This window comes from Paroedura picta, chromosome 13 (assembly GCF_049243985.1).
Source record: "Paroedura picta isolate Pp20150507F chromosome 13, Ppicta_v3.0, whole genome shotgun sequence".
In the NCBI taxonomy this organism is placed as follows: domain Eukaryota; kingdom Metazoa; phylum Chordata; class Lepidosauria; order Squamata; family Gekkonidae; genus Paroedura; species Paroedura picta.
This window is the reverse complement of record NC_135381.1, coordinates 19322600-19333653: the sequence shown is the minus strand read 5'-3', so window position 1 is coordinate 19333653 and position 11054 is coordinate 19322600. Positions and strand designations below refer to the sequence as shown.

At 46.6% G+C, this 11054-nt stretch overlaps 1 protein-coding gene across 8 annotated transcripts in view; it reads left to right on the top strand.

The window, feature by feature from the left end:
• The first annotated feature begins 1318 nt into the window (after positions 1-1318).
• The window catches only part of TAF1 (TATA-box binding protein associated factor 1), a 33589-nt gene continuing 23853 nt past the window's right edge, over positions 1319-11054 (top strand). For 7 of the 8 annotated variants that reach the window (XM_077307892.1, XM_077307894.1, XM_077307887.1 and 4 more), the window contains exons 1-15: positions 1319-1521; positions 2240-2357; positions 3622-3738; positions 4329-4445; positions 5189-5430; positions 5763-5981; positions 7012-7218; positions 7328-7523; positions 7726-7842; positions 8053-8220; positions 9038-9165; positions 9256-9363; positions 9917-10090; positions 10242-10415; positions 10504-10608. In XM_077307892.1, coding sequence (XP_077164007.1) covers positions 1384-1521; positions 2240-2357; positions 3622-3738; positions 4329-4445; positions 5189-5430; positions 5763-5981; positions 7012-7218; positions 7328-7523; positions 7726-7842; positions 8053-8220; positions 9038-9165; positions 9256-9363; positions 9917-10090; positions 10242-10415; positions 10504-10608 — 2328 coding nt within the window. In that variant the 5' untranslated portion in view covers positions 1319-1383. The remainder of the gene's footprint in view (positions 1522-2239; positions 2358-3621; positions 3739-4328; positions 4446-5188; positions 5431-5762; positions 5982-7011; positions 7219-7327; positions 7524-7725; positions 7843-8052; positions 8221-9037; positions 9166-9255; positions 9364-9916; positions 10091-10241; positions 10416-10503; positions 10609-11054) is intronic. The other variant, XM_077307888.1, reaches the window with a different exon arrangement.

The following is an 11054-nucleotide window of genomic DNA, read 5'->3' as shown; positions in this document are numbered from 1 at the left end:
ACCTGGTTTTAATTTCCTATGTCCTATTGTGTGGTCTTTCAAGTGTCTTTTTACAAAAAGTGAAATGGGCCCCTGTAGAGCCTCCTTTTGTTAAAACAGAGCACCTTGATGGAATATGGTAAAATGAAGAAGAATTTTCATTGGCCCACAAAATAATGGGGAGTGGGGTATATTAAATCCCTGGTTCAAGAACAGACACTGAAATTGTTGCAGCTCTTTATTGATGCCAGAACATGATACAAGTAGAAGAGCTGGTTCTTATATGCTTCTTTTTTCTACTTGAAGGGGTCTCAAAGCGGCTTACAATCACCTTTCCTTTCTTCTCCCCACAACGGGCACCCTGTGAGTTAGGTGAAGCTGAGGGAGCCCTGACATTACTGCTCAGTCAGAACAGCTTTATCAAGAGTCTCAAAGCGGCTTCCAACCGCCTTTCCTTTCCTCTTCTCACAACAGACACCCTGTGAAGTTGGTGAGGTTGAGAGAGCCCTGATAGTACTGCTCAGTCAGAACAGCTTTCTGTGTTGTGTGGGGAGCGCAAGGTCACCCAGCTGGCTGCAGGTGGAGGAGTGGGGAATCAAACCTGGCTTGCTAGATTAGAAGTCCGCACTCCTAACCACTACACTGAGCTGGCTCTCCAAGTACACCAAGTACTACCAAGACTGCACTGAGAAACCCTCCACAAAACCCCCACTCATGTACACAAAGCAGACAATCTCCCCGTGCATGTGATTAGCTAAATTATCCTTGATTGATTTAAACTGATAGAATCAGGCAGACTGAATCCTTGCTATGCATTGGTCAGTTCTGCATGTGTTTGGATCCTGCCTTGGCCTTCGGCCGACTCACATACACAGTAGGGGGGTTGCGGACGTTTGCGTTCCTCATCTCCGCATCCTTTAAAGCAGGGATAGTCAACCTGTGGTCTTCTAGATGCTCATGGACTACAATTCCTATGAGCCCCTGCTATGGAAATTGTAGTCCATGAACATCTGGAGGACCACAGGTTGACTACCTCTTCTTTAAAGCGCCGTGGAAGCCTCCCAGGGGCAGTGCGTGTGTTTGGAGACCTGTATTTTGCTTATTTTTAGCGGCAGTCGAGTGGTCTCGTCGGGCTAGCAGGAGCCCGGGAGCTTCTCTTTCCTTTGTGGACATCACACATGTAGTGTAGGTTGGGAGTGGGGTTGCTGATGAAGGGAGCCAGGCCCTGCCGGCTCCAGCTTCTCAGGGCGGAAGTAGGTACTCTGGGTAGCGGCGCCCGTGACATTACTTCCGGTTCCCGTCTTCTGGATACTTTCTATGGTTGTTGCCGAAGGCCGTTACTTCCGCTTCCGGTTAAAGCGCGATGGTGGCAGCTGCTCTTTGCCGTTCGAGTCGGGCTTGAGGATGTCTGATTCGGACAGCGATGAGGAGGCGGGGGACGGCTGTGAAGAGCGACGCGCCACTCCCTTCTCCTTGGCGGGCTTCCTTTTCGGCAATATCAATGAGCAGGGGCAGTTGGAAGGCGAGGGTCTGCTCGACCAGGTAGGTGGTGGGAGCCGGAGGTTCGCTCAGAGCAGCCTCAGATGCCGTCGGGACTTGGATGGAAACTAAGAGTGCGAATGAAGCGCCCCCCCCCCTCAATGAATCGACCTGATTAACGCATAGGGTTGCCAACCTCCTGGACTACAGGGATCAGCTTAACTGGAGAAAGCAGAAACTAGATGGAGGACTCTATGGCAACACATTGCTGCTGAGCTATCCATCCCCAGTTTGACCCCCAGAGCTCCATGGATTTCCAAAACTGGAGCTGGCAACCCTGTTTGCTGCCAACTGGTTTCAGGTTGAGTGGGGCGTTTGTTCAGATGCATTGTCTTGGAATCTCTTGCTGGAGATACGCGTATACGCGTTTTCTGCGTATGAAGCTGGGGCCCTTTGCAAATATTCTTGAATTTCTTATGTCAGTGGGGCTGACCTGGTTTATCTAGCCTAACATTTTGTCATGTGGTAGCTACTTTCTGGAATCTTATTGTTGCACATTTCCTTTTACGTTTATTTGTGGGCATTCACCTATAGACACATCTTGTGTCGTTTGCAAGTCCATTTCTTTGTTAGTGGTATTTCGTAGCTTCTTATCTGTTGGCATGACTAGCAGATGTACTTCAACTGTGTATTCCCAACTACTATATAAAATATTGAGTAAAAGAAGTCCCAAGACTCCTCTCTCCCTGCCCCAAACTTGTTATTCTTTGATTTCCCACAGGAATCAAAAAAGCATTTGGCAGGACTTGGGGCACTGGGCCTGGGAAGCCTCATTACTGAGATCACAGCTAGTGAAGATGACTCCTCTGAGGCAGATGGAATCCAGCTGGATGAGGAAGGTGAGGGATACTTTTGCCTCCTTAATATTGTGTGTGTGTGTAAAACACAAAGTTTTGGCTCCATGCTGATTCTTGTATGTATGCTAATTATGAGGCCAGCTTACTATATCTTTGGTTTCTGAAACCAGTGGTCTGGTGACTCTTGCTGTAGCACTTTGAGAACATGAACTCTCAAAATTAGAAATTTCAGTTCTTAAAAAGTACACTGGCAAAGGGGAGAGACAGCAAGATCAGGATCTCATGGTGTTTTGAAAAGTTTAAAAAGTTAAAAGCCAAGCTCTAAAATAGTACAGCGATATGGTCTAGTGTGGCCATTTGTTTCAGGGTCTCAATACAAAGGTGTGCCATAGAACACTCATCTTGGACCAAATGCATTTCATAGAATTGTATTAGAACACTTCATCCTTCACTACAAGTATTTACTTTTCACCTTCCTTGGCCTAAATGTTTGCAAACAGGGAGAGAGTCTGTTAAGCTCTTTCTAGAACACCAGACCAGCCAATTGGCCACTATTTCTTTCGTCTTTGGGAAGATGCTGGTTAAGCAAGATGTCGGGCCTTGGTGTCTTAAGCAGAAGTGTGTGTCCATCTTCCCCTAGGCTTGTGCCTGACTTTCTACATCACGATCAGTTGAAGGAGTGGGTAAAGTTGAGATTATGCTTGGAAGGGCTTCACTCTAGGGTTGTCACAAGCAAAGCAAAACAAATGATTCAAGAAGGACGTAGATAAAATTGAAAGGGTACAGAGGAGAGTGACGAAGATGATCTGGGGCCAAGGGACCAAGCCCTATGAAGATAGGTTGAGGGACTTGGGAATGTTCAGCCTGGAGAAAAGGAGGTTGAGAGGGGACATGATAGCCCTCTTTAAGTATTTGAAAGGTTGTCACTTGGAGGAGGGCAGGATGCTGTTTCTGTTGGCTGCAGAGGAGAGGACACGCAGTAATGGGTTTAAACTTCAAGTACAACGATATAGGCTAGATATCAGGAAAAAAAATTTCACAGTCAGAGTAGTTCAGCAGTGGAATAGGCTGCCTAAGGAGGTGGTGAGCTCCCCCTCACTGGCAGTCTTCAAGCAAAGGTTGGATACACACTTTTCTTGGATGCTTTAGGATGCTTTGGGCTGATCCTGCGTTGAGCAGGGGGTTGGACTAGATGGCCTGTATGGCCCCTTCCAACTCTATGATTCAAATATTGGCACAGTGAAATGAGTGTCCCATGTTAGGTCTGCAAGTGTTTGACTGAGTGGGGTTTTTTTGCTCCCCTCAGGCTGGGTCAAGAGCACCGAGGATGCTGTTGATTATTCTGATATTAATGAGGTGGCTGAAGACGAGAGCCGCAGGTACCGGCAAGCAATGGGAAGCCTTCAGCCAGTCCAGAGGACAGGTAACTGGTGGTTGATATGGACAGATCTGTGTCCAGTCCATCTTGTTGCTCATATTCTGATGTATGGCTCAACTGTTTTGATTTGTTTTATCTTCTCCTGTAAAATCCTTTCAAATGAATTATGACTATCATGAAATAGATTTCATATGAGAAGCGCTTTATCAAAAGGGACAGGTTTCTGTAGCAAATCAGTGTTTTAATCTTGCTGCATTTTGTAGCTGTTTGATCCACCACAGCTTCTGTACCTAGTTCTGGAGCTGCAATCGGCTTCTGTGTTTAATCTGGGGTCTAAGCTCCAAACAATCATATTCTGTGGACTGAGATCTCAGCTCTCTAAATATAGTGGCTAAATGGGGTACTTAAGAAAAAATAAATTTACTTTAGTTCCAATGTTTCACTAGTTCAAGCTTGTATTTTGCAAATAGTTTAGTGTATGGATTCTAGGTAGAATGGGAACAATTTAAAATGATTGAAGATGCTATAGTCTTTTAGAAATGTTCATGCTATCAGAGTATGGCAAAGATGATGACTCCCAAGTTGTGCTGTGAGGTAAAGGCTGCTCAGTGAATTCCTTTTTTTGTCCATCTCAGATGATGATGATGATTATGATGCGGACTCTGAAGACATTGATGCCAAGCTGATGCCTCCACCACCCCCACCTCCAATCCCAGTGAAAAAAGAGGATGAAAAGGATCCACCTGCCCCTGGTACATCCCTACTCTAGGAATGACTTTCAAGCCTCAGAATTCATTAATTAACCTATAGAGAAGCTGTGTATGTTGAGTAGTGATGGTTGTAGTGGAGCTATAATCTGAGCCACAAGTTTGAAAAGATTGAAAACTTTTTAATGGTTCACCATCGTCTTGAACAATATTGAAAGTTACATGGTGGCCAAAAAGGGAAAAAGGTGCCCAGCCAGTGTTGGCATGTACTGCTGTGTGGGTGTCCATGGTGTTTCTGTGGCAGCAATCTGTCCTGGCATTTAAATCCCTTCTGAGCCGAAGAAGCTCGTTGGGCAACCTTGTGACCATCAGTCTCTAAGCTTAACCAACTTCACAAGTGGGGATACAGAGTACGAGGACAGAACTCTAAGCTGCATTGGGTCCTGATTAGGAAGAAAAGCAGAATAATATAAAAACTGTAGTTTTGTGGTTTTGCCGTCAGAATAAATTATCAGACATATTGGGTTTTTAAAATTTTCTTTAAAACCTTTTATTTTATATTAAAAATTAGTTTTTCAAATAGTTTGTGTAGTGAGAAAAGACTATGGGAAGCTTCCCAAGCTTTTCCCAAGCACCTTGAAGGCTGGAAACTCTTGTTTTCTTCTTGAAATGAAAGTTCTCAAAATGTTGCATGTGCCTGCTGCATCAGCCCTGCGGCTTTTGGCTCTGTGTACTTGAGGTTGAAGTGCAGATGGTCTTTCTGTGCTGAGAGGCCTGCTCTCTTCCAGGGTCTGAAGATGGGGACGGGATCATTCTGCCCTCCATCATCGCTCCTTCCTCTGCTGCCTCAGAGAAGATGGATTTCAGCAGCTCCTCTGATTCTGAATCAGAGTCTGGATCCCAGGAAGCCAGACAGGCAGAGTCCAAGGAAGGCAAACTCACTCTGCCACTTGCAGGAATCATGCAGCGAGATGCCACCAAGCAGCTGCCTAGCGTAACTGCACTGTTCCCTGAGTTCCGGCCTGGCAAGGTAGGGCTTCAGGAGGAACTGGTACAGGAAGGTGGGAAATCTTGGGCCTGATTCCTGCTGATGACTCTGTAAGGACGTCGTCTCCCTCTTCCTCTTTTGACCTTGTCATTTTCCTGGGATTTGCTCTAAGCATTTGGCTACACAATCTGTCCCGGGGGGAGGAAGTTGGAAGTTCCTATCTAAAGGATCCCTAGTTTTCATAAATATGAATTGCTCATAGTTATAGGGTGGTGCAGCTAACTTCTTCCAGTTGTCCAGAGTGGCAATGAGATAAAAAGAACTTCTCTGTTTGCTGACACCCTGGTTGCTTACATACCCAACTCTTATTTCAGGTGCTGCGCTTTCTGCGTCTCTTTGGCCCTGGGAAGAACGTCCCATCTGTCTGGCGTAGTGCCCGAAGGAAGCGTAAAAAGAAGCATCGGGAATTAACTCAAGAAGTGCAAATCCAGGAAGGAGAAGCCACAACTGAGGCAGGTGTGGAAGGCAAATCTCCCTGGGAATATGAGTTTGCCCCTCCTCCACCCCCAGAACAGTGCCTTTCAGATGATGAGGTGAGTCTCTTAAAGTGGGGAGAGTCCATGCTGCATGACCTCTTACTGCTCCAGGAAACCACTGAGTTGTTCTTATTTATTACATTTGTATACTGCCCTAACCTAAGGCTCAGAGTGGTTCACATAGAACGTAAACAAGAAAAATAATTAAACTCAGTGCTTATAGTGAATTAAAGGTAATAATAATAACAATAAACAAAGAAAATAACATTCTAACAGAATAAACAACCTAACAGACCCATGGTTGGTCAGATCCGTTGTATAGGTTCAAAGGAGGGAAGGTTTTGGGGCCCAGTAGATGTTGTTTACTTTCAGTCAACCTCAACCAAATGCCTGGCGGAGGAGCTCCCTTTTGCAGGCCTTGCGGAACTGTTTTCGTTTCATTAGGGCCCTGATCTCCTCTGGGAGCTCGTTCCTCTAGGTGGGGGCCAAGACAGAGAAGGTTCTAGCTGTGGTTGAGGTCAAGTGGACATCCTTGGGGCCAGGGATCACTAGCTGGTTGGAGGTGGTGTAGTGCAGAGTTCTTTGAAAGGAGTAGGCAGAGAGGCCGTCCTTCAGGTACACTGGGCCCAGACCGCATATGGCCTTGAAGGTAATTACCAAGTCCTTAAGTCTGATCTGGAATTCGACTGGTAGCCAGAGGAGTTACTGGAGAATGGGCTGGATGTGGGACCTCTATGGTGTTGCTGTGAGAATCTTGGCTGCCACATTCTGGACCAGTTGCAGTTTCCAGATCAAAGTTAAGGGTAGGCCTGCATACAGCAAGTTTTAGAAGTTTTAGCCTAGAGGTGACCGTTGCATGGATCACTGTGACTAGTTGTTCCAGGGCCAAGAAGGGTGCTAGTAGTTTTGTTTGGCGAAGGTGGTAGAAGGTCAGCCACACTACCTTTGTGACTTGGGCCTCTATTGAGAGGGAAGCATCGAGGATCACACCCAGGTTCCTGGCAGAGTGAGTGTGACTTGATCCAGTAGTCCTCAGAGAACACTTTCAGCTCTGTTTCTTAACCCTTCGACTCCCCTTGTCCTCTAGATCACCATGATGGCACCTGTGGAGTCCAAGTTTTCTCAGTCTACTGGAGATTCAGATAAAGTTGCAGATACCAGGCCAAAGGTGGCTGAATGGCGCTATGGTCCTGCTCAGCTCTGGTATGATATGTTGGGAATCCCTGAAGATGGTAGTGGCTTTGACTATGGTTTCAAGCTGAAAGAGTGCCATGAGGAAGAGGAGGACCTCATGGTGAGTTATGAAGAAGTACCCAAGGGGGAGCTGTTTCTTTTTCTCTCTGTCAACAAGTAGGAGCATGTTTTTCTGAAACCTGCAAGATGATGTCATTCTGCCTTTGCAGCTTACTGAGGCTGAGAAGGATGAATTGCTGGCAGATGAGCACTTTCTCATGGTTACCCAGCTGCAGTGGGAAGATGATGTAATCTGGAATGGAGAGGACATCAAGCACAAGGGGACCAAAACGCAGCGAGCAAGTCTGGCTGGTTGGCTGCCTTCCAGTATGACCAGGAATGCAACTGCTTACAATGCTCAGCAAGGTACTGTCTTTTATCCTGGCTGCCTCTGAAGGTGTTGTGGACAAGCTGGTTCTGACTTGACCAGCCTGGATCTTTAAATTAGGCAGGGTCCTGCTTAAATGGTAATGCAGCCTATCTTTGCCTGCAGTGAATTAAGGACCCTTTTGGATTTGGGTTTAGCAGCTCCCAAGTTTGTTGAAAGCTCTCTTACTCTCCCTGTCAGGGCTGAATCGCAGTGGCTCCCTGCTCAACTTGCCTGTTCCTCTGGTTCAGAAGCCCAGTGTGGCAGCAGTCTTGGGCATTGCCAAGGGCAAAGAGAAGCAGCTTCCTGAACAGCAAGGTAAGGAGGAGGAGTCTCATTATCATCCTTACTGCAGTTCAGAGTAGGTGGAGCAAGATTTTGGGCAGCAGGATAGTTTTGTAATGCAACTGTTTTTTGCTGACTCAGGAACTTGTAGAGAGCCTCCAAGAGAGTCTGCCTTTGGAAGAGAATGCCAGGCTCCATCTTGTATTTGGACATAATTGGTGTGCTTTTGTTATGCCATTGCAGCATCCTTAGATGAAGATAAACCCTGGTTCTCCATCTTCCCCATTGATAATGAAGAACTGGTCTATGGCCGTTGGGAAGACAGCATTATCTGGGATGATGAGGCAATGGAGGCTGTCTTGGTACCACCAGTTCTGACCCTTGACCCGAATGATGAAAATATTATCTTGGGTATGTCTGCACATTGTTGTTGTAGTTATAAATGTGTTATAGAAAAACTAAGTTCCATGTGTTGTTTTCCGTGTTCCACCTAAAGTGCCCTGAGCCTCGGGAGGGTGGCATATAAAATAAACAAACAAAATAGCACCAGCATATTACTCTTTGGCTGGCTTCTGCAGAAGGGAAGAGGAAGGAAGGCACAGAATGCTTGCTGTAGCATGAAGCATGAATGGAAAGTGGGGTCATCCTTGGAGGTTAGGCTCAGAGAACAGGCTAGCTTGTTGGATTTTCAGCTGCTTTCATTTGTCATTTCCTTGAATTTATATTCAATAGAGAAGTCACGAAGCCAACAAAGAGGAAAACCTTTCCTAAGCACCCTACTGTTGAGATGCGTGCTTCTTCCCTTCTAGAAAATGACTTTTCTTTCAAGGAATTCTGGACAATGTAGTTGTGTGAGGTAGCTGATCTCTGATAGAATTCTCAGCAGCCTCAGAAAACTACAGTTCCTAAGGTTCCTTTGAGATAGTAATGACAGTTAAACTGCCCCCCCCCAACTCTGGTTAAGTTTCTGATGAGGATATTTCAATACAGTAACAAGCATTGGGGGTTGAACTTGCCTTGTAAAGGAGCCCATGAGGTGGGAGAGAGCAACACCTCCTGCTTGGAATGTCCCACAAACCTCTTCCTATTGTCAATTAAGATTTCTTTTAAAAGTAATTGTCCCAGTTAGCCCATTCTTGTCAATTTTGGTTGTGTAGTTGGTGTAGAGATGGAGTTATCTAAGGCCTGTATTCAGAGTGCCGGTTGTTTGCCATGTCTTCCTTCCTAGAAATTCCTGACGAGAAGGAAGAGATGACTTTGAACTCTCCTTCTAAGGAGAACAAGAAAGAATCTTCTCTGAAGAAGAGTCGGATCCTTTTGGGCAAAACCGGAGTAATTAAGGAAGAGCCTCAACAGGTCTGGGGGAGGGTTTCATTTTCTTTTAGTAGGAATGGGTCAGAGGGAGGAGATTTCTCACATTGTCTTTTCTCCGTGCTTTAAATTTAGAATATGTCTCAGCCAGAGGTGAAGGATCCATGGAATCTCTCCAATGATGAATTTTACTATCCAAAGCAGCAGGGGCTTCGGGGAACATTTGGAGGAAATATCATCCAGGTTAGGACCAGTAGAAGAGCAGCTGTGGACAGGTGCAGCTTGGTGCAGAACTTGAGCACCATGAAAATGATGCCATGGAAACAGCTTCAAATGGTGTCACCTGGTTTTCAGAATGGGCTAAGATTTCATGTGCAGATCCCATTGAAACCTCTTTGCAATTGGATGTTCACAAATGTTAGGATTTGGCTTTATGTACTGCAGAATATAGTAACCTGGGCAAATGGTAGCATTGGGTTGGGTGCAATCCTCTTGTTTGAGGTATGCTATTATTTTTTTTTCCCCTGCCTCTCCCATGATTGCTGTCTTGTGGTGGATTACATAATAACACCCCACAATAAAATCTCCCATTAAAAACCCAATTTATACCCCAGCCCTCACTCTCCTGGCAGTGAATCCCCTAATTCTCAACCCACCTCTCCCATCCACTCAACAACCCCAACTACATCTTGGGGAAATGTTACTTGGGGTTTCCTGGTGGTCTGGCTAAAGCAGGGTGGTCTGGCTAAAGCTGATTTTTGTGCTGAACAAGCATGTGTCTTTTGCCTTGGTGTAGCACTCCATCCCTGCAGTGGAGCTGCGCCAGCCCTTCTTCCCCACCCACATGGGCCCAATGAAGTTGCGCCAGTTCCATCGCCCTCCCTTAAAGAAATATTCCTTTGGAGCCTTGTCCCAGCCTGGTGCCCACTCGGTGCAGCCGTTACTGAAGCACATCAAGAAGAAAGCCAAGGTAAAGCTCCAGCTGTCTCGTTCTGCTGAGGTCCCTCACTTGACCCCTACCTTCTGCTTCTATCGGTGCCGAAAGAGGGATCCCTGCTGTTGTGCATGGTCCTGACTTATCTCTGGTTCCTTGATGCTTTTCTCTGCTGCATGTTGCTTAGATGAGGGAACAGGAGCGGCAGGCATCTGGAGGCGGAGAGATGTTCTTCATGCGCACCCCCCAGGACCTCACTGGCAAAGATGGGGACCTCATCCTGGCTGAGTACAGTGAGGAGAATGCCCCCCTGATGATGCAGGTGGGGATGGCAACCAAGATCAAGAACTACTACAAGCGGGTGAGTTGAATGCTTCTGCTTGGTCTCTGGGCTTCAGCTTTAGCAGCATGAGGCTGGATTCTAACTCATTTTATCTTGCTCCTAACAGAAGCCTGGCAAGGATCCTGGGGCCCCGGACTGTAAATATGGGGAGACGGTGTATTGCCATACCTCTCCCTTTTTAGGCTCTCTCCATCCAGGCCAGCTGCTTCAGGTGAGGATACTCCCTGCCTTTTTCTTTGAGAATTTGGGATTGTGCTTGGGTGTCCTTTGGGGTAGCGATCCCCAACCTGTGGGCCGCGGACCACATGTGGTCCTTCGACTAATTGGAGGTGGGCCCCAAAGGACGCCTTCTCTCCCCCCCTGGCCCTTTACTTCATCCCCCCCCCAGCCCTTTACAACACACTTCATTGTTGTGGCGTGTCTGTATCTTATTTTGAAGGGATGTTTAAACATTACCATAGCAATCAGAGAGCGCTAGGGCAGTGGTTGAGAGTAAACTACCCCCCCCCCCCGGGCCTCAGTAAAAGGCGTTGAGTGGTCCCCGGTGATAAAAAGGTTGGGGACCACTGCTTTGGGGCATTCCCAGTACAAGCTGGCAAAGATGTTCAAGAGGGGTGTGGGAGGCTGCAATGGTTAACATGCTTATTCTGCTCAAAT